Source organism: Hippoglossus stenolepis, chromosome 11 (assembly GCF_022539355.2).
Source record: "Hippoglossus stenolepis isolate QCI-W04-F060 chromosome 11, HSTE1.2, whole genome shotgun sequence".
Classification (NCBI taxonomy): domain Eukaryota; kingdom Metazoa; phylum Chordata; class Actinopteri; order Pleuronectiformes; family Pleuronectidae; genus Hippoglossus; species Hippoglossus stenolepis.
In genome coordinates, this window is record NC_061493.1 from 3,387,213 (window position 1) to 3,410,540 (window position 23,328).

The 23,328-nt window shown below is 39.7% G+C and overlaps 1 protein-coding gene and 1 long non-coding RNA gene across 4 annotated transcripts in view; one reads left to right on the top strand and one right to left on the bottom strand.

Annotated features, from left to right (window-relative positions):
* Nucleotides 1–3,153: 3,153 nt before the first annotated feature.
* Nucleotides 3,154–19,266, top strand: LOC118118212 (myosin-6). Its single transcript, XM_035171224.2, has 39 exons — nucleotides 3,154–3,957; nucleotides 4,047–4,085; nucleotides 4,277–4,489; nucleotides 5,041–5,184; nucleotides 5,307–5,463; nucleotides 5,566–5,593; nucleotides 5,892–5,997; nucleotides 7,018–7,110; nucleotides 7,194–7,257; nucleotides 7,356–7,454; nucleotides 7,545–7,648; nucleotides 8,045–8,183; nucleotides 8,268–8,386; nucleotides 8,504–8,653; nucleotides 8,791–8,961; nucleotides 9,045–9,354; nucleotides 9,507–9,580; nucleotides 9,695–9,900; nucleotides 9,980–10,103; nucleotides 10,363–10,499; nucleotides 10,618–10,873; nucleotides 10,997–11,239; nucleotides 11,330–11,506; nucleotides 11,619–11,764; nucleotides 11,880–11,970; nucleotides 12,055–12,444; nucleotides 12,530–12,656; nucleotides 12,780–12,898; nucleotides 12,991–13,187; nucleotides 13,429–13,612; nucleotides 14,039–14,204; nucleotides 14,351–14,475; nucleotides 14,561–14,869; nucleotides 14,960–15,163; nucleotides 15,281–15,577; nucleotides 17,434–17,538; nucleotides 17,653–17,748; nucleotides 18,053–18,187; nucleotides 19,150–19,266. Exons 3-39 carry the CDS (start codon nucleotides 4,289–4,291, stop codon nucleotides 19,168–19,170), a joined length of 5,814 nt encoding a protein of 1,937 aa, XP_035027115.2. The 5' UTR covers nucleotides 3,154–3,957; nucleotides 4,047–4,085; nucleotides 4,277–4,288; the 3' UTR covers nucleotides 19,171–19,266.
* Nucleotides 18,336–23,328, bottom strand: part of LOC118118218 — a 29,971-nt gene continuing 24,978 nt past the window's right edge. For all 3 annotated transcript variants that reach the window (XR_004697887.1, XR_004697885.2, XR_004697886.2), the window contains 2 exons: nucleotides 21,661–21,819; nucleotides 18,336–19,238 (listed from right to left, as the gene is read on the bottom strand). This is a non-coding gene — a long non-coding RNA (uncharacterized LOC118118218). The remainder of the gene's footprint in view (nucleotides 19,239–21,660; nucleotides 21,820–23,328) is intronic.

A 23,328-nucleotide genomic window follows, 5' to 3' on the forward strand; every position in this document is an offset into this window, starting at 1 on the left:
ATCCCACACATAATCTCTCAGCTGGACAGTGAATCCTATTCAAGGCTACCTGCTCCTCCAGAGGGCTCTGGAGGTTTTCTGAGGATCAGAATTCCAATATACTGTAATAAATAATAACAAACAAACAAAAATATATGTACACGTGCACACACACACACACACACTAACATTGTTTAATGTAATGGCTGATCAGTGTAGATATAATTAAGCATGTTCAATTGAATAGAATTTTAGATGCACTGTTAACCTGTATTCTTACAGTTTAATACCACAAAACATATTTTCAGTGAGTTACTGCAATTTGCATGGCATTGTGGGTAAAGTGTTGGTTTTATAATATAGGCAATACACTTAGAAGTAACATTGTGGTATCATAAGTAGTTTGCAGTAGTACACAGACAAATGGATTGTTATACTCTGAGCTAACTCTTCTTGCCTTGGTGCTGTGGCTGCTGCTGGAGACTATAGGATAATGATTTAAGCCAGGAAGAGGAGGAGAGGGAGACCCTAGACCTCTGTGTTATATTCAGGGAGTCCCATGTCTCCTCTCATTACATGTCATGTCTTTAGCTCCCTGAGCAGACAAGAAGGTATCTGTGAGCTAATGAAAATACATTCACACCTGCCCATAAAGAGGTGCAGCATGTAGAGCGCAGAATGTTCTGAGGATTAACAACAGGATCAACAGGACATCTGAGCTCATGCTTGAATTAATGCAATGACTGACCAGAGATGGAGCAACCCACTGCCTCTATAATTAGATCCCCTTAAACACTGTGTATGATGCTTATGGTCTTATTTCAGGAGTTAAGTGCAACCATCTGTGATGCAAAAAACTGTTTGCTGCTATCACTGACTTGCAGAGATTTAGTTAATAGCTGGTTGGTTTATGGTTTGACCCCCGTTGTCCTAACTGAAGTCTCTCTAGGGGAAATTCCCCAGCACCACAGATGACAGTATCAACTTTTATCTAAAAAGTGAAGCTAACTAGTTACCATGAGCAGTAATTATCATCAAAGTTGAAAACAGACAGAACTCGAACTCAGTAGCGCGCATACTGCCACCATGGCCCTTAAATCCATTAATTATTCCCAGGGCAATCTGTGAAAATGTCCGGAAGTGCAAGGTTAACGACAATGATTTTTTTTTTTTATTGAACAGGTTCCTCCCTGACTCATATTGCATCCTTCCGCATCCATGTTTTTGTGGAAACTTCACATTACTTCATATTACTGATATTCTGACAGAGGTACAAAACACTTAAATGGAGAAGGGCCCCATTTAGTAGGGAGCTTCGTACCCTCTGCCATTGCAACACTAAACCCCCCCCGTGAATAGAACTTGTGAATGTTTAATGTTGCATGTGATGTTCGGCAGGTTGCCTCTGTTCGGTGGGTTGCCTCTGCTGAAATGCATCCTTTTGTGTTGATTGTGCTAAAATGACCATCCGGGAGTTTTTGCGTAATCTACCTTATAAACCAACCAAAAAACAAATGGACAGATGATTATCCAGTGCTGACAACATCTTTGAACAAACCCCTTCACCCTCACTCTGCAAAATTATGTTTACATTAGCAGTTATTTTAAGCCTTGCACTGCTGCACTGTGATGATGTACATAACATGAACTGCATATACTGTGTCAGCAACAAGTTAGTGACTACAACAGTAACAATGACCGTAACACATACAAGTGGAACCGTTTTAAGTTACCATACGTAGTCTCTAAGAATCCCATATACAGAGTAACAGTAGGCGTCTATGTATGAAGTCAAATTTACGAGTTGTTGTTGTGATATAAACAAAGCATTTAAATCCTGTTTCCTTTATTGAGAAGGCGTTTGACCTATACGGTCAGCGTATCTTCACTCTTTAATGGGGGCATGGAATCTCTCACTTCCATTTGGCGCCCTGACACCGGCTGTCAGTAACTGTTATCAGGGTGGAAATAATCTCAGCACTTTTCAGCAGCTGTTGACCCTCCTTCTATCTCTTAACCTTTGAAGTAGCTGTGTTCACTGTTGCTGACGAATGGCTGTGCATTGTAGTTGCTATTCTATTACAAAGTGTGTTGTTTAAGTTTTGTACATCAGAGATCAGTAAATGTTATTGTAGTTGGAGCAAGTATAAGTGAGCTTGATGTACAGCATGATCAGATCATATTTACTTTTGGAGCGAGAGATTTTGAACCTCATCCGTCGGCCAAGAAGCCACAGACTTCACCTAGCAGTGCACTTTTAACATGGAACATTCAAACATGATTGTCAGTGGAATCGACCCCTCATTCTGAGTAACTTTATATCAGACAGAATGCAATGTGAGGCCGGCCATCATCTGCAACAGCTGACCCTGGTGCTGAAAAAAAAAGGTCCCTTGTGGCTGTTCTCCTCAATCAGTGCAGGCTTCTCAGCAGGAATTTCACACAGTTATCTTTGTCCTCAAAGACACAATGCCATGTCAACAGCACTGTAACTGAGGGGCCAGCTTTTGCTACCCGCTGCCTGATAATGGGAGAAGGCTTCCGCAGTGACCTTGGCATCACATTGGATTATACCATGGTGGCACAGCCGTCTATTGTGTGTCATCATTACACCCTTTCAGTGAATCTCAAGCATGTCACCTGTGACAGACCTCGGTCTGTGCTGCCTCGCACTTGTCGCCTGGTTAATCTCACAGACTAATGTTCTTTATTTAGACCACCCCACTTGGTATCTGATGGCGGTTTAGGTTACTGCAAAGTCCACTCTATGATAACCAAAAGTAGTTTGTTGCTAAGACCTCACTGTGTCCGAGCCCTCTGGGTAATTCTGACCTATACATGAATCACATACCTCTCTAAAATATCTCCACAGACATTTCCTTGCCTTCCTTTGTGTTGTGATAACAATACAAGCAGTTTACATTTATGGGATGCTTGGTAAGATGGTAAACCGTGCACAAAATGTGAATTATCCTTTAGATTTTCAATGCTGCTCCAAGATGCATGATGACAACTCATCATAACTTAACATTACACCCTCAGTTAGCACATAAATATACTGTATGACAATGTACTGTGGTGATTTAGATGTTTTTTTTTTTAGCAATGATGTAAAACGAAACTGATTTATAAACACAAAGTTGAGCTATTTTCACTATGGCTTTAAGGGCCATATCTTTGGCACTTAGCTATATCGTATAGTTTATAACTAGGAGTTTGTTGTAGTTTTCTGCTGCACAGTAATATTTAAGTCAAAATTATTGAATTATACATGACAAAATTAAAATATATTTTCTTTGTTTACAGTGTTAATATTGTTGTTTGATTTTTTCCCCCACATTTTAATTGGCTATTACATTAGTAATTGTGAATCATGTTTGACTGACCTGCCACATAAGAATAAAAAAATGGTGACACAAAAACCCTTGAAGTGAAAAGTAAGAGGTAAATGTAAAGTAAAAGTAAAGGAATTTATATGCTGAACATCATATTTACAACATCTATTTAAGTCATACTATCACCATCATTAGAATACATTCAGACAGCTTTTGGTCAGTATCACTGTGGTCTGTCCTTTAATTTAGGATGCTTCTCTTGCTTTTGTTGAACAACATGTGGTTTCTTTATCAGGAGCTCACTTGAGGGATGTGGAGAAAGGAGTTCCTCCCTTGGTCTATTTAAAGGTTCCATTGTGGTCCTCTGGCTGCTTGAGGATACCTATGATTAATCACAGCACTGCATGGAACTCCTAATATGGCCTCGTCAGGAGACCAGCCCTGTCACTGATAAGACAATAACCCGCTGATTTCTATATTACTCTCTGGCACTCATTAACCCCCTCCCTTCTTGAACCCCTAACCCAACTCAGACACAATAACATTCCTGGACCCTGAAATGCCCCTCCATATTTGGCAGTGGGTCTTTGTCTATAAAGACAACTCATGGTGGAACCCCCATAGGTCACCATTCTATCTAAAGGTAAGTTGAGAGAACAATGGCTCACAGATCAACTATCGTACTCTCATGGTAAACCTCTGGTCTCATCGGATTCCTTTTTTTCCCCTCAGGACCATTACACATCAGTACTCTAAGTCGGCATTTGTAAGGTAAGAGAATCTGGAAAATGAAAATGGGTTTGATTTAAATACAGTTAATTGTATGAAGTAGGAAAATAGATAAAACACAACAAAGTTATATCATAAATTAACAATAATATATGTGGCTCTATAGCGACATATAAATCATACAATTAATGCCTTTTTATGCTACAGCTGTAAGTGTCATTATATTCCTGTAGACAAAGTGAAAAATGGGGGACGCTGCGATGAGAGACTTTGGGGCAGCAGCTCCATACCTGAGGAAGTCCGACAGGGAGCGTCTAGAGGCCCAGACTCGTCCCTTCGACATGAAGAAAGAGTGCTTTGTTCCTGATACTGATGAGGAGTATGTGAAGGCTTCCGTCACCAGTCGTGAGGGTGACAAAGTCACTGCTCAGACTGAGAGAGGGAAGGTCAGTAAACTCATCAGTTGCCCTGGATGTAACAGGTTCTCTTATTAAGACACAATGTAATGTGGCAGAGAAACAACAGAAGCCAGAGGCACTTCATGACTTACAATTCAAATGTTACACCCCAGCCCGTTCACTCCACTCTGCATCTGCCAATCGGCTTTTTGCTCCCTCACTGCGAGCTAAACACTCATCAAAATCACGACTGTTTGCTGTCCTGGCTCCTAAATGGTGGAATGAGCTCCCCATTGACATCCGGACATCAGAAACTTTACACATCTTCCGCCGCAAACTAAAAACACACCTCTTCCGACTATACCTTGAATAACATTTTTAAAACTAACAATTTAGTAGCACTTAAAATGGCACTTACTTATAGCACTTTCTCTATTCTTGTTGTTCTGGGTTAGTACCCTCATGGTTGAATGCACTTATTGTAAGTCGCTTTGGATAAAAGCTAAATGAAATGTAATGTAATGTAATGTAATGACGAGCACTTTGGAAGTAGCTACATTTCCTATGTGTCTTAATACTGATTGTCTCTCTTTCTGCAGACTGTCACTGTGAAGGAGTGCGATGTTCACCCTCAGAACCCGCCGAAGTTCGATAAAATTGAAGACATGGCGATGTTGACCTTCCTCCATGAGCCCGCTGTGCTGTTCAACCTCAAAGAGCGTTACGCAGCATGGATGATCTATGTGAGTTGGAAGCTTTAAAAACAACATTTAATGGGTATAGAGTGTATCCCTTACCTAGTGTATACAACTACAGTCTTGTATCATTAACTGACTCTCTCTCTCTCTCTCTTTTATTCTCATAGACCTACTCTGGGCTGTTCTGTGTGACTGTCAACCCCTACAAGGCGCTGCCAGTCTACAACCATGAAGTGGTTGCTGCCTACAGAGGAAAGAAGAGGGCTGAAGCTCCTCCTCATATCTTCTCCATCTCTGACAATGCCTACCAGTACATGCTCACTGGTAATGTACCTTCAGCTATCATGCGTTCAGACAAAGAAAAGTGAAGTGGAAGAAATGGTAAGAAATTCGAGAATCTAAATTGTTCTATCTTCTCCCTTTCAGACAGAGAAAATCAGTCAATTCTCATCACGTGAGTTATGTTTTCATGACTTTGTGAAAGCACAGTTGAGAGTTTTATCCTACTGTGATAAATGGCATCCTGAAGCTTTCATGAAATATTTGTTATTCATTTGACGATGGATAATAACAGTTTGATCGGCTATGAATAACAAAGAAAAGTCCATTTATGCTGATGAAAGCAATGTATCAGTATTTAGTATAACTTATCAGCATTTTTGTTGATTAACCAAACTTCAACTTGATAGTTCCAATATGAATTTTGCTGCCCATTTGTAATTTATATGAAACAACTAAATGTGTTTCTCCAGTGGAGAATCTGGTGCTGGGAAGACTGTAAACACCAAGAGAGTCATTCAGTACTTTGCCAGCATTGCAGCTGCAGGTGGGAAGAAAGACGCAGGCTCTGAGAAAAAGGTTTTTATTTTGAATTTACAGAAAATAGAACATTTAAAGGTGCTGTATGTATGTTCTTGCTATCACCACATAGCCAATCTCAGCATTAACAAGATTCAGGATTCAAGATTCAATTCTTTATTGCAACACAACTCTCACAGAATAAAACCTAACAAGAAAAGAAACAAAACACATAACCCCCACCCCATAAAAACACAACATACATGTGTGGATGTAAAATACAGAATAAATACAGAATAAAATTAAAATAATGTAAAAACCAGTGCAAAAAATACACTAAAATACACAATACAATAAAATTCGGTGGTAGTTATTGCTTTGCGTTTGTAAAGTGCTGATGCAGTGTTGAGGAGCCATTTAGTGATTTGATGGTTCTGCAGTAAGTGCTGTTGAAGAAATGGGAAGTCTTAGTTTTGAAGGCCCTGAGTCTTTTCACTGAGGGAAGAGTTTATTCAGAGGGGGTTGTCAGGGTGCGTAGAGTCCCGTAGTATTTTTAGACCTCTGCGCTGAATGCAAGTTTCGTATAGGCTACGTCAGAGATTGGGATGAGTTTGCAATTGATCATTTTTGAGGCGGTGCAAACAATTCTGTCAAGCTGCTTTCTCTGTTGAGCTGTGGAGTTAACAACTCACTGATCAAGCAGAACTGTTGCCAGTTCAGCATCAAACTTGATTGTTTTACTCACCAAGAGCTGAGTTGTGAGCACCAACACAAATGTGTTTTTTTTTCCGATGCTAGTTCTATCCCTTGTTTGCATCTGCTTTCGTTAGCACGCTAACCGTCGAGTAGAAGAAGTGTCGCTCAAAAGTTGTACAATAACCTCTTGTATTGTAAATGCTAAGATGGGTCGAAGCTCCTGGCAACCATCACAGCCGCTCTTAGCAACTATCACCCTCACTTGCAAGAAACCATTTTTGGCGAAAGAAAGAATGTACATATAGCACCTTTAATAGTATACTCCATCAATTTCTTAAGTGTTTCATGTATTTTAACAAATATTCCTCTCCTCTACCCTATTAGGGTACTCTGGAAGATCAAATCATCCAGGCTAATCCAGCTTTAGAGGCCTTTGGTAATGCCAAGACTATCAGAAATGACAACTCTTCCAGATTTGTAAGTTTCTGTCTCTATTGTAATGTAATAGCAAAACATTGTGCCTCTTCTATTCTAACTTTTATTTCGGTCATAAATTCCAGGGCAAATTTATCCGAATTCACTTTGCTGCCAGTGGAAAGCTGGCCTCAGCTGATATTGAGACATGTGAGTATTATATATTTTTTTAATTTTCCTCTGGTTTGCTCTCATAATGATAGTGATCACCTGGACATTCAGTTACAAAATCAAATTATGTTTAACAGATCTGCTGGAAAAGTCCCGTGTCACCTTTCAGCTTAAGGCTGAGAGAGACTATCACATCTTCTATCAGATTCTGTCTCAGAAGAAACCTGAGCTGCTCGGTAAATGAAAACAACTGATCTTTGGACCTGTACCAGCCAACACAAAAAGTTTCTGTAAGGTTGGACTCAGCGTTCTGTTTTGCCTTTCAGAGATGTTGCTCATCACCAACAACCCCTATGACTACGGCTTCATCTCCCAAGGAGAAACGACTGTAGCCTCGATCAATGATTCAGAAGAGTTGATCGCCACTGATGTGAGTATGCTCCAGTCTTTGTCCAGAACACCAACTCCCAAGTATCTTATCGTGACTAAGTAGTTTGCTTAAAAATAATGGTTGATGATTGACAGTTGTAAAAAAAAAGATCTATTGATGTTGCCCTGGTGTTCTACATGGGCATCTGTTTGGTATGACACTGTGGAGCCTTATGTCCTTGATAGTGCTACATGAGAGCAAAGAAGACTTTAATAGACAGGATTAGATGTCTGATGACAATATGGTTGAATGTGGGTGTGATCAAGGTGGCTCAGCGAGCACATACTATCTTATCCCCCACATATCTCTTCAGTCCACTGCATACCCTGATACAATGAAAGATATTCATTGTTCATTCAAGAGATATTTATATAATACCCCCTGCTTTTGATTAAGGATGCCTTTGATGTGCTGGGCTTCACTCAAGAAGAGAAGAATGGTATTTATAAGATGATAGGGGCTATCATGCACCATGGTAACATGAAGTTCAAGAACAAGCAGCGTGAAGAGCAGGCAGAGGCTGATGGCACTGAAGGTTAGTGAAGCTCTCTGCATCCCTGAAAGATAATAAATGGGATATGCAACATTTCAGGATTCAATTGTTAGCTTGTTTCCTCAGATGCTGACAAAGTTGCATATCTGATGGGCCTGAACTCTGCTGACCTCATCAAAGGCCTCTGTCACCCGAGAGTCAAAGTTGGAAATGAGTGGGTCACCAAGGGACAAAATGTCCAGCAGGTAGGAATGAATAGCTGGATCTAGTGTAAGATGTCCACAGAATTGTTACAGATGAAGGAGACAACATTTATTGTTCAACACTAATCTAAACTGTATTTTGGAAAATCTCTTTTGTAGGTGAACTATTCTATCGGTGCATTGTCTAAGTCAGTGTATGAAAAGATGTTTCTGTGGATGGTGGTGAGGATCAACCATTCCTTGGACACCAAGCAGCCTCGTCAGTACTTCATTGGTGTATTGGACATAGCTGGATTTGAAATCTTCGATGTAAGCTTATTTTATAATATGTGTATACAACCTATTTTCTAAAGGCACAATATAACATATTTTTTAATTTAATGTAAGTAGCAATGGAATGAAGATTAAAATGAGTGTGACTAAATGATATATTGTTGTCATTACAGTACAACACGTTTGAGCAGATGTGCATCAACTTCACCAATGAAAAACTGCAACAGTTTTTCAACCACCACATGTTTGTGCTGGAGCAGGAAGAGTACAAGAAAGAGGGCATTGAATGGACTTTCATTGATTTTGGTATGGATTTGCAGGCCTGTATTGACCTCATTGAAAAGGTGAGACACCAGGCTATTAGATGTACAGACATGAATAAAAAAAAAAAGGGTTTATTCAAACAACTCATATTTTGTCTCTTCAGCCCATGGGTATCATGTCAATCCTTGAAGAGGAGTGCATGTTCCCTAAAGCTTCTGATGCCACCTTTAAAGCTAAGCTCTATGACAACCATCTGGGGAAATCTGCCAACTTCCAGAAGCCCAGAGTTGTCAAAGGAAAACCAGAGGCTCATTTTGCCTTGATGCACTACGCTGGAACTGTTGATTATAATATCAACAACTGGCTGGTGAAGAACAAAGATCCTCTGAATGAGACTGTTGTTGGATTGTACCAGAAGTCCAATCTCAAGCTGCTGTCTTTCCTCTTTGTAAATTACGCTGGAACTGAGACAGGTAGGAAGAAATTAAATGTATTAACCTCCACTGGAAAAGTCAGTATTTTAAATATTTTTTCTTTGTGAGAAAAACAAGCTTGAATAACATGTATTTGTACGTGTGTCAGTTCATATAATCTAATGAGATTGTGTATTCTAATGGTTTATTAGGGGAAGGTGGAAAAGGCAAAGGAGGAAGCAAGAAGAAGGGTTCATCCTTCCAAACTGTGTCTGCCTTGCACAGGGTTAGTAAAGACAAATAAATAGAATAGGCACTCTGTGTGGAAATCAGTGACAGAGGCTCAATTTTACATTGATTATTGTACATCAAACCTTTGAACTTTTGATCACCTCCACAGGAGAACCTGAACAAGTTGATGACCAACTTGAGGTCGACTCACCCCCACTTTGTACGCTGCCTCATCCCCAATGAGACCAAGACTCCTGGGGCCATGGAGAACCCCCTGGTGATGCACCAGCTGCGCTGTAACGGTGTGCTGGAAGGAATCAGGATCTGCAGAAAGGGTTTCCCCAACAGGATCCTCTACGGAGATTTCAAACAGAGGTATTACCTCATTTGTCCTTTTTTCCCCTTGTGTAATTAGAAAACAACATATAAATTAAAGTATTTTCTGATTGTCAAGATACCGTATCCTGAACCCTGCTGCCATCCCTGAGGGGCAGTTCATTGACAGCAGGAAGGGAGCCGAGAAACTCCTTGGGTCTTTGGATATAGATCACAATCAATACAAGTTTGGACACACCAAGGTAATCAAAAAAGGAAAAACCAAAGCATATACTCTATGTTATGTAGTCTAACCTATGCCCAAGATTACAGGGAGGCAACTGTAAAAATCAACAGCAAACACTCATCAAGTCACTAAACCAACAATTACACAGCAATATACATCATTCTTAGATGTTAGAGTTAATATTAACCACCACAAGTTACCGGTCACACCAGACAAAATAAGCCAGTCGCATCATCTGTTGAATATTTACATGATTATACATACTTTTCTTTTAGGTGTTCTTCAAGGCTGGTCTTCTGGGGACGCTGGAGGAAATGAGAGATGACCGTTTGTCACTCATTATCACTGGTATCCAATCTAGAGCAAGAGGTCTGCTGGCAAGACAGGAATTCCAGAAGATCTTTGAAAGGAGGTCAGAGGAATCTTGCATTTGAAATAACTAAAAACCAAGCTAATTGTAATACTTATTCATGATGAATAATTGTGTTTTGTATAAATTGGTAGTAATGACTTTGCTCGATCTTGGACAGAGATGCTCTATTGGTGATCCAGTGGAATGTCCGATCCTTCATGGGGGTCAAGAATTGGCCCTGGATGAAGCTGTTCTTCAAAATTAAACCTCTGTTGAGATCTGCTGAGGCAGAAAAGGAGATGGCCAATATGAAGGAAGAATTTCTGAAGCTGAAAGAGGCTTATGCAAAGTCTGAAGCTCGTAGGAAGGAACTGGAGGAGAAAATGGTTTCCCTTCTCCAAGAGAAGAATGACCTGCAGCTACATGTCCAGTCTGTAAGTCTAATCACAGGATTTCTGATGATTTAATGTCACAATTTAACTGCACAGTAGCATCGATCATCTGTCTTGCAACTCATCATTTGTTTATAACTTGTCAGCTTAACACTTTCATTTCAGGAGCAAGATAATCTTGCAGATGCTGAAGAAAGATGTGAGGGGCTGATCAAAAACAAAATCCAGATGGAAGCAAAAGCTAAAGAGCTGACAGAGAGGCTGGAGGACGAGGAGGAGATGAACGCTGAACTGACGGCCAAAAAGAGGAAGCTGGAGGACGAGTGCTCTGAGTTAAAGAAAGACATTGATGACTTAGAGTTAACTCTGGCCAAAGTGGAGAAAGAAAAGCATGCCACTGAGAACAAGGTACCACAAACACTAATAACAATAAAATGACTCTGTGTCCAAAATATGATCTGTGATGAAGTCCTTGATAAAAATGTCTCCTGGTTATAGGTGAAGAACCTGGTCGAGGAGATGGCAGCTCTGGATGAGATCATTGCCAAGCTGACCAAGGAAAAGAAAGCCTTACAGGAGGCTCATCAGCAAACACTGGATGACCTGCAGAGTGAAGAGGACAAAGTCAACACTCTGACCAAGGCCAAGGCCAAGCTGGAGCAGCAAGTGGATGATGTAAGAATTTAAACACATGTTGTCCTTTTCCTTTTAGAGTGTTTCGAAAAGATCATTCTCTGTCCAATGCATGTCGAGGAGAAATGTGACCTTCTCTAATGTTACAATCCAGCTCGAAGGTTCTCTGGAACAAGAGAAGAAAATACGAATGGATCTTGAGAGAGCAAAGCGTAAGCTGGAGGGAGACTTGAAGTTGACCCAGGAGAGCCTAATGGACCTGGAGAATGACAAGCAGCAACTTGAAGAACATATGAAAAAGTAATTATTCTGTTAATACCTGTATTTCCAATGGTTGTATATGCAAAAAGGATACAGTCATATTGATATCGATATACAATTGTTCTAACTTTTACTATTTCAAATTTAACCACAGGAAAGATTTTGAACTCAGCCAGCTGAGTAATAGAATAGAGGATGAGCAGGCCATTGCTATTCAGCTTCAAAAGAAACTGAAAGAGCTTCAGGTAATGTATAACTTACATGATATTGTCCACGATAGACTCAACAATAAGAGTGACTAAAAGAGTGATATTATTCTGGCTCAACAGGCTCGTATTGAAGAGTTGGAGGAAGAGCTTGAGGCAGAGCGAGCTGCCCGAGCCAAGGTGGAGAAGCAGAGAGCAGACTTGGCCAGAGAGCTGGAGGAGATCAGTGAGAGGCTGGAGGAGGCCGGTGGAGCAACATCTGTCCAGATTGAGATGAACAAGAAGAGGGAGGCTGAGTTCCTGAAACTGCGCAGAGACCTTGAAGAGGCCACTCTGCATCATGAAGCCACCGCTGCCACACTCAGGAAGAAACAAGCTGACAGTGTTGCTGACCTGGGAGAGCAGATAGACAACCTGCAGAGAGTCAAGCAGAAACTGGAGAAGGAGAAGAGTGAGCTCAGACTGGAGCTGGATGACGTGGTGTCCAATATGGAACATATTGTGAAGACAAAGGTTAGATACGTTGAAAAATAATTTAGAGATATAGTGTAATGTATTTTTTTATCATCCCTTCTTGATGTGATTTATTTAATCTTAGACAAACCTAGAGAAGACCAGCAGGACAATGGAGGATCAGATGAATGAATACAAGTCCAAGTTTGAAGAAGCTCAACGCTGGATCAATGATTTCAATCTGCAAAAAGCTAAGCTCCAAACCGAAAATGGTACTTATGCATGACTGACTACAATTTAAATTTTTAATTATTTTAATAACTGATACATTCTTTATCAAAACTTATAAGAAGGGTTTCTGGGACCATAACATTATGCATTTTCCAAAATACTAGGTGAACTCTTAAGGCAACTGGAGGACAAGGAGACCATGGTGTCTCAGCTGACAAGAGGAAAAATGTCTTACACTCAACAGGTTGAAGATTTAAAGAGACAACTGGAAGAGGAGACCAAGGTGAAATAAAATTTAATTTCACACAGCACTGACAGCAGTGAACAGGCATTTCTATTTGATGTATATCACAGCGTATGATTTTGTTTCAACAGGCAAAGAGCGCTCTGGCCCATGCAGTGCAGTCCTCCCGTCATGACTGTGACCTGCTCAGGGAGCAGTATGAGGAGGAGCAGGAGGCCAAAGCTGAACTGCAGCGCGGCATGTCCAAGGCCAACTCTGAGGTGGCTCAGTGGAGAACTAAGTACGAAACTGATGCCATCCAGAGGACCGAGGAGCTGGAGGAGGCTAAGTAAGACAGTTTAAGATCCAAACTCATAAATTAACCTGTAATTCCTTAAAAGACAGTTTACTTCGTCTAGCAGGTCAGCTTTTTGTTTGTGTTATTTTCCTACTAAAATATAAGACGAACAAAAAGTTTGTCTGTTAGATGACTGAGCAGCCAGTCAAAGTGGTTGAATTTATAACAATTTAGCTGTCAAACAGTCACCACCGCAGGTACATTAAATGATTTGCATGATGGATTTCTTAAGGAAAAAGCTGGCTCAGCGTCTGCAGGATGCTGAGGAGGCTGTTGAAGCAGTGAATGCTAAATGTTCCTCTCTGGACAAGACCAAGCACAGGCTGCAGAATGAGATTGAAGATCTCATGGTGGATGTGGAGAGGTCTAATGCTGCTGCGGCTGCTCTGGACAAGAAGCAAAGAAACTTTGACAAGGTAAAGTGCTATAGGTATTTGTAAGTCCCGAAAGTAATAATTGGTGCTGTAGCCTCCAAATGCTTGGACGGGCAAATTGATTGATTTTGACCTTTTTACCTGCCAATTTCTGATTGGGCTCTGTTTTACATTCACACACACATATTTTGAAGCTGCCCAGTACAAACATCACATGCGTCATTCAACTGTGACTTCTTCTTCCGTGAAAATTGGCTTTTAAAAATAAAAGCCAATTTAGGTAACTCATTCGATATTTTTTTTTGCTTCATAAGTAACGCAGTATGTTATGGTTTTTCTTTAACCTTGTGGGCCAACCAAAACAACTGTACTGTACAAAGTCCAGCTCTGTCATGAAAGCATTTCCAATCATGTACTCCATTAATATGGGACATGTGAATTTACTGATGGTCTTTCTATTTACTCAAGGTCCTGTCTGAATGGAAGCAGAAGTATGAGGAGTCTCAATGTGAACTGGAGAGCTCTCAGAAAGAAGCCAGGTCTCTGAGCACTGAGCTCTTCAAACTGAAGAACTCCTATGAGGAATCGCTTGATCATCTGGAGACCCTGAAGAGAGAGAACAAAAACCTGCAGGGTAAAATCTACTTCTAGGATTGTTGTTCATGTTTATAGAAGTAATGCAGTTCCCGTTGTAAATCAGCTGCATTACTGTTCACGTGTGGTTCATATATGTCGATTTATTGTAAAGCCATCTTAACCAAACTGTCTGACATCCCACAGAGGAGATATCTGACCTCACAGAGCAACTTGGTGAGGGTGGTAAGAACATCCACGAATTGGAGAAATTGCGGAAACAACTGGAACAGGAGAAGAATGAGATCCAGTCTGCTCTCGAGGAAGCTGAGGTACAGGACTTGACATTGAGTAATACATTTTACAGTTCAACTGTCTGCTGGTGTGTAAACTTCTCTACACCCTCCTATCCACCAGGCCTCCCTTGAGCATGAGGAGGGTAAGATTCTCAGAGCCCAGTTAGAGTTCAATCAAATTAAATCCGAGATCGAACGCAAACTAGCTGAGAAAGACGAGGAGATGGAACAGAGCAAGAGGAACCTGCAGAGGACCATTGACACCCTGCAGACCTCTCTTGAAGCTGAGTGTCGCAGCAGGAATGAGGCCATGCGTCTGAAGAAGAAGATGGAGGGAGACCTCAATGAGATGGAGATCCAGCTCAGCCAGGCCAACAGGCAGGCAGCTGAGGCCCAGAAGCAACTCAAATCTGTTCATGCACATTTGAAGGTAAACTAGGGAAGAAAAGGTTAAATTTCTTAAGATGTTTTAAATTCAAACTGGATATAACCTTAATGTGATTGATGTCATCCAATTTAGGATAGCCAAATTCAGCTGAACGAGTCTGTTCGGGCCAATGATGATCTTAAAGAGAACATTGCCATTGTTGAGAGACGCAACAACCTGCTTCAGGCTGAACTGGAGGAACTCAGGGCTGCACTGGAGCAAACTGAGAGAGGTCGTAAACTTGCTGAGCAAGAGCTGCTGGATGTTAGTGAGAGGGTGCAGCTACTGCACTCACAGGTAAGACTTCATTTATTGCACTTATTTCAATTGATTCCCTGATTTCTTTAAATGTATTAAACACACTAAAGTATAATTGTTTCTAAAGTGTTTTTCTCATATTTCAAATATATATAGAACACTGCCCTGATAAACCAGAAGAAGAAGCTGGAGGCCGATACTTCCCAGCTTCAAACTGAAGTGGAGGAAGCAGTGCAGGAGTGTCGAAATGCAGAGGAAAAGGCCAAGAAGGCCATTACTGATGCAGCCATGATGGCAGAGGAGCTGAAGAAAGAGCAGGACACCAGCTCTCACCTGGAGCGTATGAAGAAGAACATGGAGCAAACCATCAAAGACCTGCAGCACCGTCTGGATGAAGCTGAACAGATCGCCATGAAGGGAGGCAAGAAGCAGGTGCAGAAGCTCGAGGCCAGGGTAAGAGGAATTTTCAAGGACATACTTACCACACATTTCCATAATTACACCTGTTTGGTTTGGGTTAACACACTTCCTGAGGACTTTGTTAGGATTACCATACTATGACTGGGTAGTTTTCTTTTTGCTCTTAAAACAGCATCAGTGTTAAAGGCATACCAAATGTTCTACTGGAACCACATCCAAGGGCAGACTGGCCATTGGGAGAACTGGAATTGTTACTGGTAGGCAGGCTCAACAATTGGGCAGACAAAATATATTATAATGAAATGGAGATGAAACAACTTTTGTATGTACCTTGAATGACAGACAGGCAGCATTGTGTGGTTGCTGGTAAATGTCCTAAAGAGTATTACATGTCCCTACCTCATAGCCAGTTAACTTTGGCCCACGTGGGTCTTTCCCATCCCCTTTTCCCATTGTTAATGTCAATCAATTAAACACCACATCAGAGAAGTTGAGAGAGACTGTAGTGATGCGCATGTCGGGGTTTGTTAGGTCGATCCACCAGACTTGACCCACACCTGGTGACTAAGGAGGTCACTGAAGTTCACCGAACTCACTAATATTTTCATGACACCAGATTGAGACTTTCACTTGGTGACATGGATCATTATCCTGCTGGAAGTAACTATTAGAACAGAGGTCTTCAACAGGGGGTCCGCGACCCCTAGGGGGTCCGCAGAGGTACTGCAGGGGGGTCGCGGAATTTTTGTAGCGAACGGATAAATGGAGGCAGAAGACGTTATCTTTCAGTCAGCAATGCACACATTCAGCGACACACAATAATAAAAACATGAATATATGAACCTGTGTATTATTTGAATAGCTTAGTATTGAATGCACAATAACAGGGTGGCTATGTTTATACATGGCACTAGGCCCAGTTTAATATAAAACACAATTTTATACAATATATAGTAGGGGGTCCCTGCTCCATCTCTCCATCAGTTTGGTTGTCCTTGGCCTGAAAAAAAGTTGAAGACCCCTGAATTAGAAAATGGTAAACTTTGGCCTTAATTGGATGAGCATGGGCAACTTCAATCCTCAGAGTCAGTGACATTCAAACCATAAATGATTTCTACCTATAGTAAAATATTACCCACACCATTGATGCCCAGTGAGCTTGTGTCCCCTGAACATCTTGGCTGACAGGAGTGGGATCTGACATAGTATCTGCTGTTGTAGACCATCCATTTCAAGGTTGGATTTTATTTGTTTGAAGATTATATTATGTTCACCACAGTTGTAAAGTTGTAAAGCTCAAACCGGTCCAGTTGTCCATTCTCCTCTGACCTGTCCCATCAGCGAGATTTTATCCACAGAAGTGACACTTAATGGACAATTATTAATTTTTTGACTCCATCCTTAGAAAAGTTGTGTATGACATTCTCAGGGGATTTAGCCTCTTCAGACACAAACCAGCCTGTTTGAAACCAACAGTCATGTCACAGTCAAAATTCACTGAGATGCAAAATTTGTATTCATTATAACGTTTAATGTGAACATTTACTGAAGCTCCTGATCTGTATATGCAAAATTGTATGCACTGGGCTGTATCACTTGATTGGCTGACTGGATAATGGCATGAGAAAGCAGGTGCACAGATTTTCCTGGAAAGCCAGTCTATTTGCTGCCTTTCAAATAATTGCTATAACAACAACGCACCTGCACACCCAGCAAACCTTGAACAACATTATAATGCTATCACAGTTTTATATCTGGGTACAAATGTGTCTCTATCAATTCCTTTTATACATTTAAATTCTGGGTGAATATACAGTAGCTGTATTGCAGCTTTGAGTTGAGCTACTTGTGAATCAATGAATTTCCAATCGATGTTTTGATGTTTTCAGGTGAGGGAGCTGGAGAATGAGGTGGAGTCAGAGCAGAAGAAGAGCAGCGAAGCTGTAAAGGGAATGCGTAAATATGAAAGACGTATCAAGGAGCTCACATACCAGGTCAGTTTTTGTTTACCCATGTCACAAAGTAGTACATGGAAACCAACATAGTAAAGCACTGTAAAATTAGGATGGTAGTGATGCTCCTTTCTCCTATTCCCTTGATTCATCCAGACTGAGGAAGACCGCAAGAATGTTGCGCGTCTGCAGGATCTGGTCGACAAACTGCAGCTGAAAGTCAAAGCTTACAAGAGATGTTCTGAGGAGGCTGTAAGTGTGCGCTGGAAAAGTTGTCTCTCATTTACACTGTGTGCTCAGGGTCACCGTTACAGTTCATAGCCTGTTTATATTATATATATTTTGATAAATCTATTTGTAGATGCTAAAATGATTATGAATACACAAGGAATTTATGACAAGAAACATTTCAGCTTCCACTGTGACTTGTTAAACCAATGCTGTTAAAATAGATATTGTTATTTCTATATGTAGCTGTTTACCCTTTGATGACAGAAGTCCATCACTTCTTCTAGTCGTATAATGTTGTGCTCTTCTTTTTTGTTGAATCTTGTAGGAGGAGCAGGCCAACACTCACCTGACCAAGTTCCGTAAACTGCAGCATGAGCTGGATGAGGCCGAAGAGCGAGCTGACATCGCTGAGTCGCAGGTCAACAAGCTGCGCGCCAAGAGCCGCGACGTGGGTACAAAGGTAAGAAGCTCCTCTATTCTCCTCTATCCAACACTGTACATATAGAGAACCATCCTGCCTCCTTTAAAATACAATATAGTTTTTTTCATGATGCATGAATGATAGTGCTATTCATCTTTTTTATTGCGAGTAAATAAATCAAACCAGGCTTTGTACAAATCAATTTTATTATGGGTGTTGTGTGGATGAATTGTATTAGTCTACTCTTGTAGGCTAGTGGGGCTATAATCTTTTGTCACAGGGGAGGCATCATGATAATTTTAGTGTTTTGTTAGTGACCTGACAGATAAGATCAAAGAGAGAAATGAACGCAAAAAAAGGTCCTGGAATTATTCATGGTGACCCCCATAGCTCAATGACACAAGGACACCTTCAATTTTTACTTTAATTTCATCCGACAGATTTAGTTGTTAATGCAGTAACAGCATATTTATCCAATCAAATCAATGTTAACAAAATAATCCAAATAAAGATACCATACAAAGCTTTGAATGATCGATGATCTTGATTTTGTTAACATACAGTATGTCCCCCTTGGGAGCTGTCCACAAGAGTCTACTATTATTATTGGCTATCATTAGCTCTCATGGACACACAGCTGCATTTTTGTCAAGATTCTATTTAAAAGATGAATCTCTTTTTAAACAAAATGCAGACTTAAAATCATCTCTTTCATTTACAAATTAGACAAACAAACAAAAACAAATGTCTTTGACTTGAAACACTGAAGAATAGCTTGGCTATTAAGCTTTTATATGATTTTGAACACCTTATATAATCTTAGCTTTTGTCCAAATGCATTTAGTCCTACACTGTTTTTATTTATTTTTTTACAATTCTACAAATTCAAGTTCCAAAATGTAGTTGTGGTTTACTCTCTTAGGTTACACTTATTGAGACCTTGTTTGCCTTCTGTGTATAATCCGTGTCTTTGTCTATTCTCTTTTCATTCTTCATCACAGAAAGGGCTGGATGAGGAGTGAAACCCACTGATGGCCACCTACGAGCTTTGAGATCTGCTGTGCTGTAGTCCCCTTTGTCTCCAAAGTAACTGTAGAATAAAGCAAAGTGCATTTCAATTTGTGCAGAGTCCTCATTTATTTCAAACAGAAATAATGAATGCTCCATATAGTACAGAAGAGACAGAAGGTAAAGCCCTGTCACATAATGCATAGTGAAAGGGCTCTATTTGCCTTCAGGCATAAAGCCAGTAATGACACTGTGTTTTTCAAAAAAATCAAGACAATCAAGTTTTATGCCTTTTTCTGCAATGTCTGAATATTAGCTTTTAGGCATTTTGCACAAAATTGCAATTGTTCGTTCATTTTTACTTTTTATCAATTAGATAAGTAAGAAAGAATATATCAATCAATCAATCAAATGTATTTGTATAGCCCATATTCACAAAAAACTAATTTGTCTCATAGGGCTTTAACAAGTGTGACATCCTCTGCCCTTAACCCTCAACAAGAGTAAGGAAAAAAAACAGACAGACAGAAGTGCAATAGATGCCACGTGTAATGTAGAACATCAGAAAATTAAGAGTATTTACAGCATTGATTAGAAGAAACAGTTTGTAGCATATTGGAAGGTAAATTAATTTATGAATTATTGTCAGTAATATTGCAAATATACTTCTATTTCTTCATTTTACTTTAAAAGCATGAATAAAAACATCGCAAAATTGGTAGAGTTTAAAGGGATTTTCATGTGAACCAATTGTTAGCACATCCAAGCAAACAACCATCAATATTGCTACAGGCTCTCTTGCAAGCTGTATACAAGTTCACCCAGATTTTCCTGGTTTTGCCAGCAACACAACATACAACATTAAAATGTTTCAAAAGTGTAAAAAATTAAAAAAGAATATATATATATATATATATATATACAGACACACACACAGGCCTTATATCTAACTAACTTGTTTACTTTGAATGAGAGTCACAGTCACATATTGAAGGAAGGGCTGCTGGGGTTAAGTGGGAGACTCCTACCCCCCTGTGCTGACAATCTGAACTGCTGAAAGTATTGAGCAGTGTTGTCAGCACATGGTCTACACTGCATATAAAAGTATATCGAAATCTAACTTTTATGTTGCAATATAAGATATGAGCTATGAACAGAACAGGACACATGTGCTATTAATAAGTGGCTTTTGCCAAATGTTCTGGGATGTCATAATAGTGTGAGTGACAGCACAGTAATTCACACTGCACAAAAATCTTACATCTTAGCAACTTATAAAGTTTCTTCCATACAACTGATTAAAACACCCAGTAGTTTTTTTTACTAGTTACCTATAGAGAGTAACTTGTTCAAGAATTCTCAAAACTGCAAATTTTCTTGATAAAAGTGTGTCACTCGTTTCTAAAAATATTTCATACAATCGAAACAAAGCTGCAAACATCATATCACCCATATTTTTCTCTCAAGTCTTCAAAATATATAACAAGCTTCATTGTTTAAATAGATTTATGTTCATCAATACACTACATATCTACATAATCTACGTCTTCTAATCTCTATTGTCAAAAAGAAGAGCTTCCAAAAACCACTCATCTGCTCTGCTTACCAATCAAATTTCAATCAAATTTTATTTGTATAGCCCATATTCACAAATCACAATTTAACAAGGTGTGACATCCTCTGCCCTTAACCCTCAACAAGAGTAAGGAAAAACTACCAAAAAAACACCTTTTAACAGGGTAAAAAGAAGGTAGAAACCTCAACCTTATCAACTCTGTAGCTGTCAAAGAGGAACAGTTAAATCTTGTGTGAAATGTAAATCTATAAAGAGCTGTGGAAACCAAGAATGTGATGTCTATCTGTGGGTAAATTTACCTTTTTTGCTATTAAACATTCACTCAGCATTTTAGATTTCACTAAGCAACTAACTATAGGAAACACATTTCTCCTCCTCCTCTGTTACATCACATTTTAGTAGTAATAGTATTGCATTAAACATCCGGTTGAAATATGGGGGAGGTTTTGATTCACTAACATTGTGTTGGATTGAATTCTTAGACAATTATTGAATATTATTGTTTATCAAATTTTTTAATTCTCACGTTACCTTGTTACAAATCTCTGCTGTCCAATTGAGTGATTCAGAGCAAGTGTAGTTAAAATAAACATTATTAGTTACATTATTAAAAACAGAGTTAGTTTTCATTAATGCACAACATGTGCCATTTGACGCTATTTTTCATTTATCAATATCGTAAAAACTAAAATAATAATATTAATATTGCTATTGTGATTTAAACCATATTGTCCTGCGTTATTGACATTCAGTTAAACAGTTTGCTCGGGTTAACGTGCAAGTATCATTAACTGTGAAATACACTACATTAAATCAACTGAGACAAAATGCAATATCCACAAACAAAAAGCAGAAACAATAAACTGAATTCACAACATCTAAAATCTGAAATTTAAAACTCTTGAAACAAAATCTGTGACGAGCTTACCTCACAGCTTTGCAGCAGCAGCACAAAGACGGACAGATTCACAACGTCTTGCACCGTCAGAAGGAGCAAAGTGAAGGGTGGATCTGAGCTCCACTCTGTCTAACACCCAAACACTGACATTGATCTCACACACCGCTGTCCTTCAAAGGTTTAAGGCATCTGTGGAGACATTATAAGATTATAAATAAATGGCAAGCTGTATTTCTTCATCATCCACTTTCTAATACTAACAAAACTATCAAAGCCATAGCATTGTTTATCTTTGAGATCATCACTTCAATATTGTTATCTTTGCGTTAGGTCAATGGCTGAACATTCAGGCCCCTGATGTTTTGGAAATGCTTTAAGATGAAATAGCCGACACCACCAACAATATAACATATCATATCAAGGTGACAACATTTGTCCTTTCCACTCAAGAGCTTGGCTGTCAAATACCGGCCTCGCCTTATGGAGTGTGGCTGTGCGTCAGTGTGTGAGGAGGAGATGAAAGCCAGGAAGGCCACACAGCACATATGAAGATTTCCACAGGGGTTTAGACAGCTGAGAATGAGAATGAGTCCAACAACGTCAAAGCAAATTCTGAGTAAGGTCAACTGGAACATTGCTCAGCACCAGAGTTCCTTTACATTTTACAAAAGAAAATGTAAAAAAAACCCGATTGTTATAATTATGTAAATCGACCCCGAGGTTCAGTCAATGTTTCTATGCATCATGGACTCAAACCACTAGGAGGCAACAGAAGGAAAATATTTTTTGAAAAGGGAATACAACTTTAATAATGCTGAAACTTAAAAATAAGGGCATGTTTCTATGTATACTGCACCTGTTACCCTTCTTTCATCACAATATCACATTGTTCAGCCAGAACAGCGCCCTCAAACACTGCCTGCCCTTCTACATCAGAGAAGAAAAATCCAGACAAGAATTTCACAGGGTTATCTTTGTCCTCGAGGCCAAAGGAAAGGGACTAATGCCACAAGGGCAGCATGAGACAAAGGGGACAGACCTAGAGAGAACAGTGGTGAGTGATAATTCAAAGTCCTTGAACTCCTTGAGCTCTCACTTGACAACAGCTGTGACACTTTATGACCCCCCTGACCACCACTTGACATGAGTAGCCTTCAGTGAACTTTATCTTTTTCTTCAGCAGTTCTCAAAATATTGTTTGAAAGTGAAATAGAGTCATTGAGTTATTCGTCTTTCTTGTCTGTCAGCCTTTTGTTTGGGATTTCACATGGAGAATCAACTGGGTCTGTTACTGTGGGAGGAAACATCATCACTCTTTGACATCACATTTAAAGGTACAGTGTGTAGAATTTAGTGACATCTAGTGGTGAAGTTGCATGTTGCAGGCTCTCCTTAACCTCCTCTTCGAAACATGAAAGAGAAACCTGTGGTAGCCTTCAGTATTCATATAAACTCAACGTGTTTAGTTTGTCCAGTCTGGGCTACTGTAAGAAACATGGTGGCCTCTGTAAAGATGACCTGATCCAGATGTAAATATAAAGTATTTAGATATAAAGGACCCATTCTAGGATAAAGAAAAAAACAGTTCATACAATTTAGATGAAACACACTAGTGGAAACATCACTAGGATTATTTTGTATTCAACTTCTGCCAATAGATCCCTTTCACCTAAATCTAACACACTGAACCTTTAAATG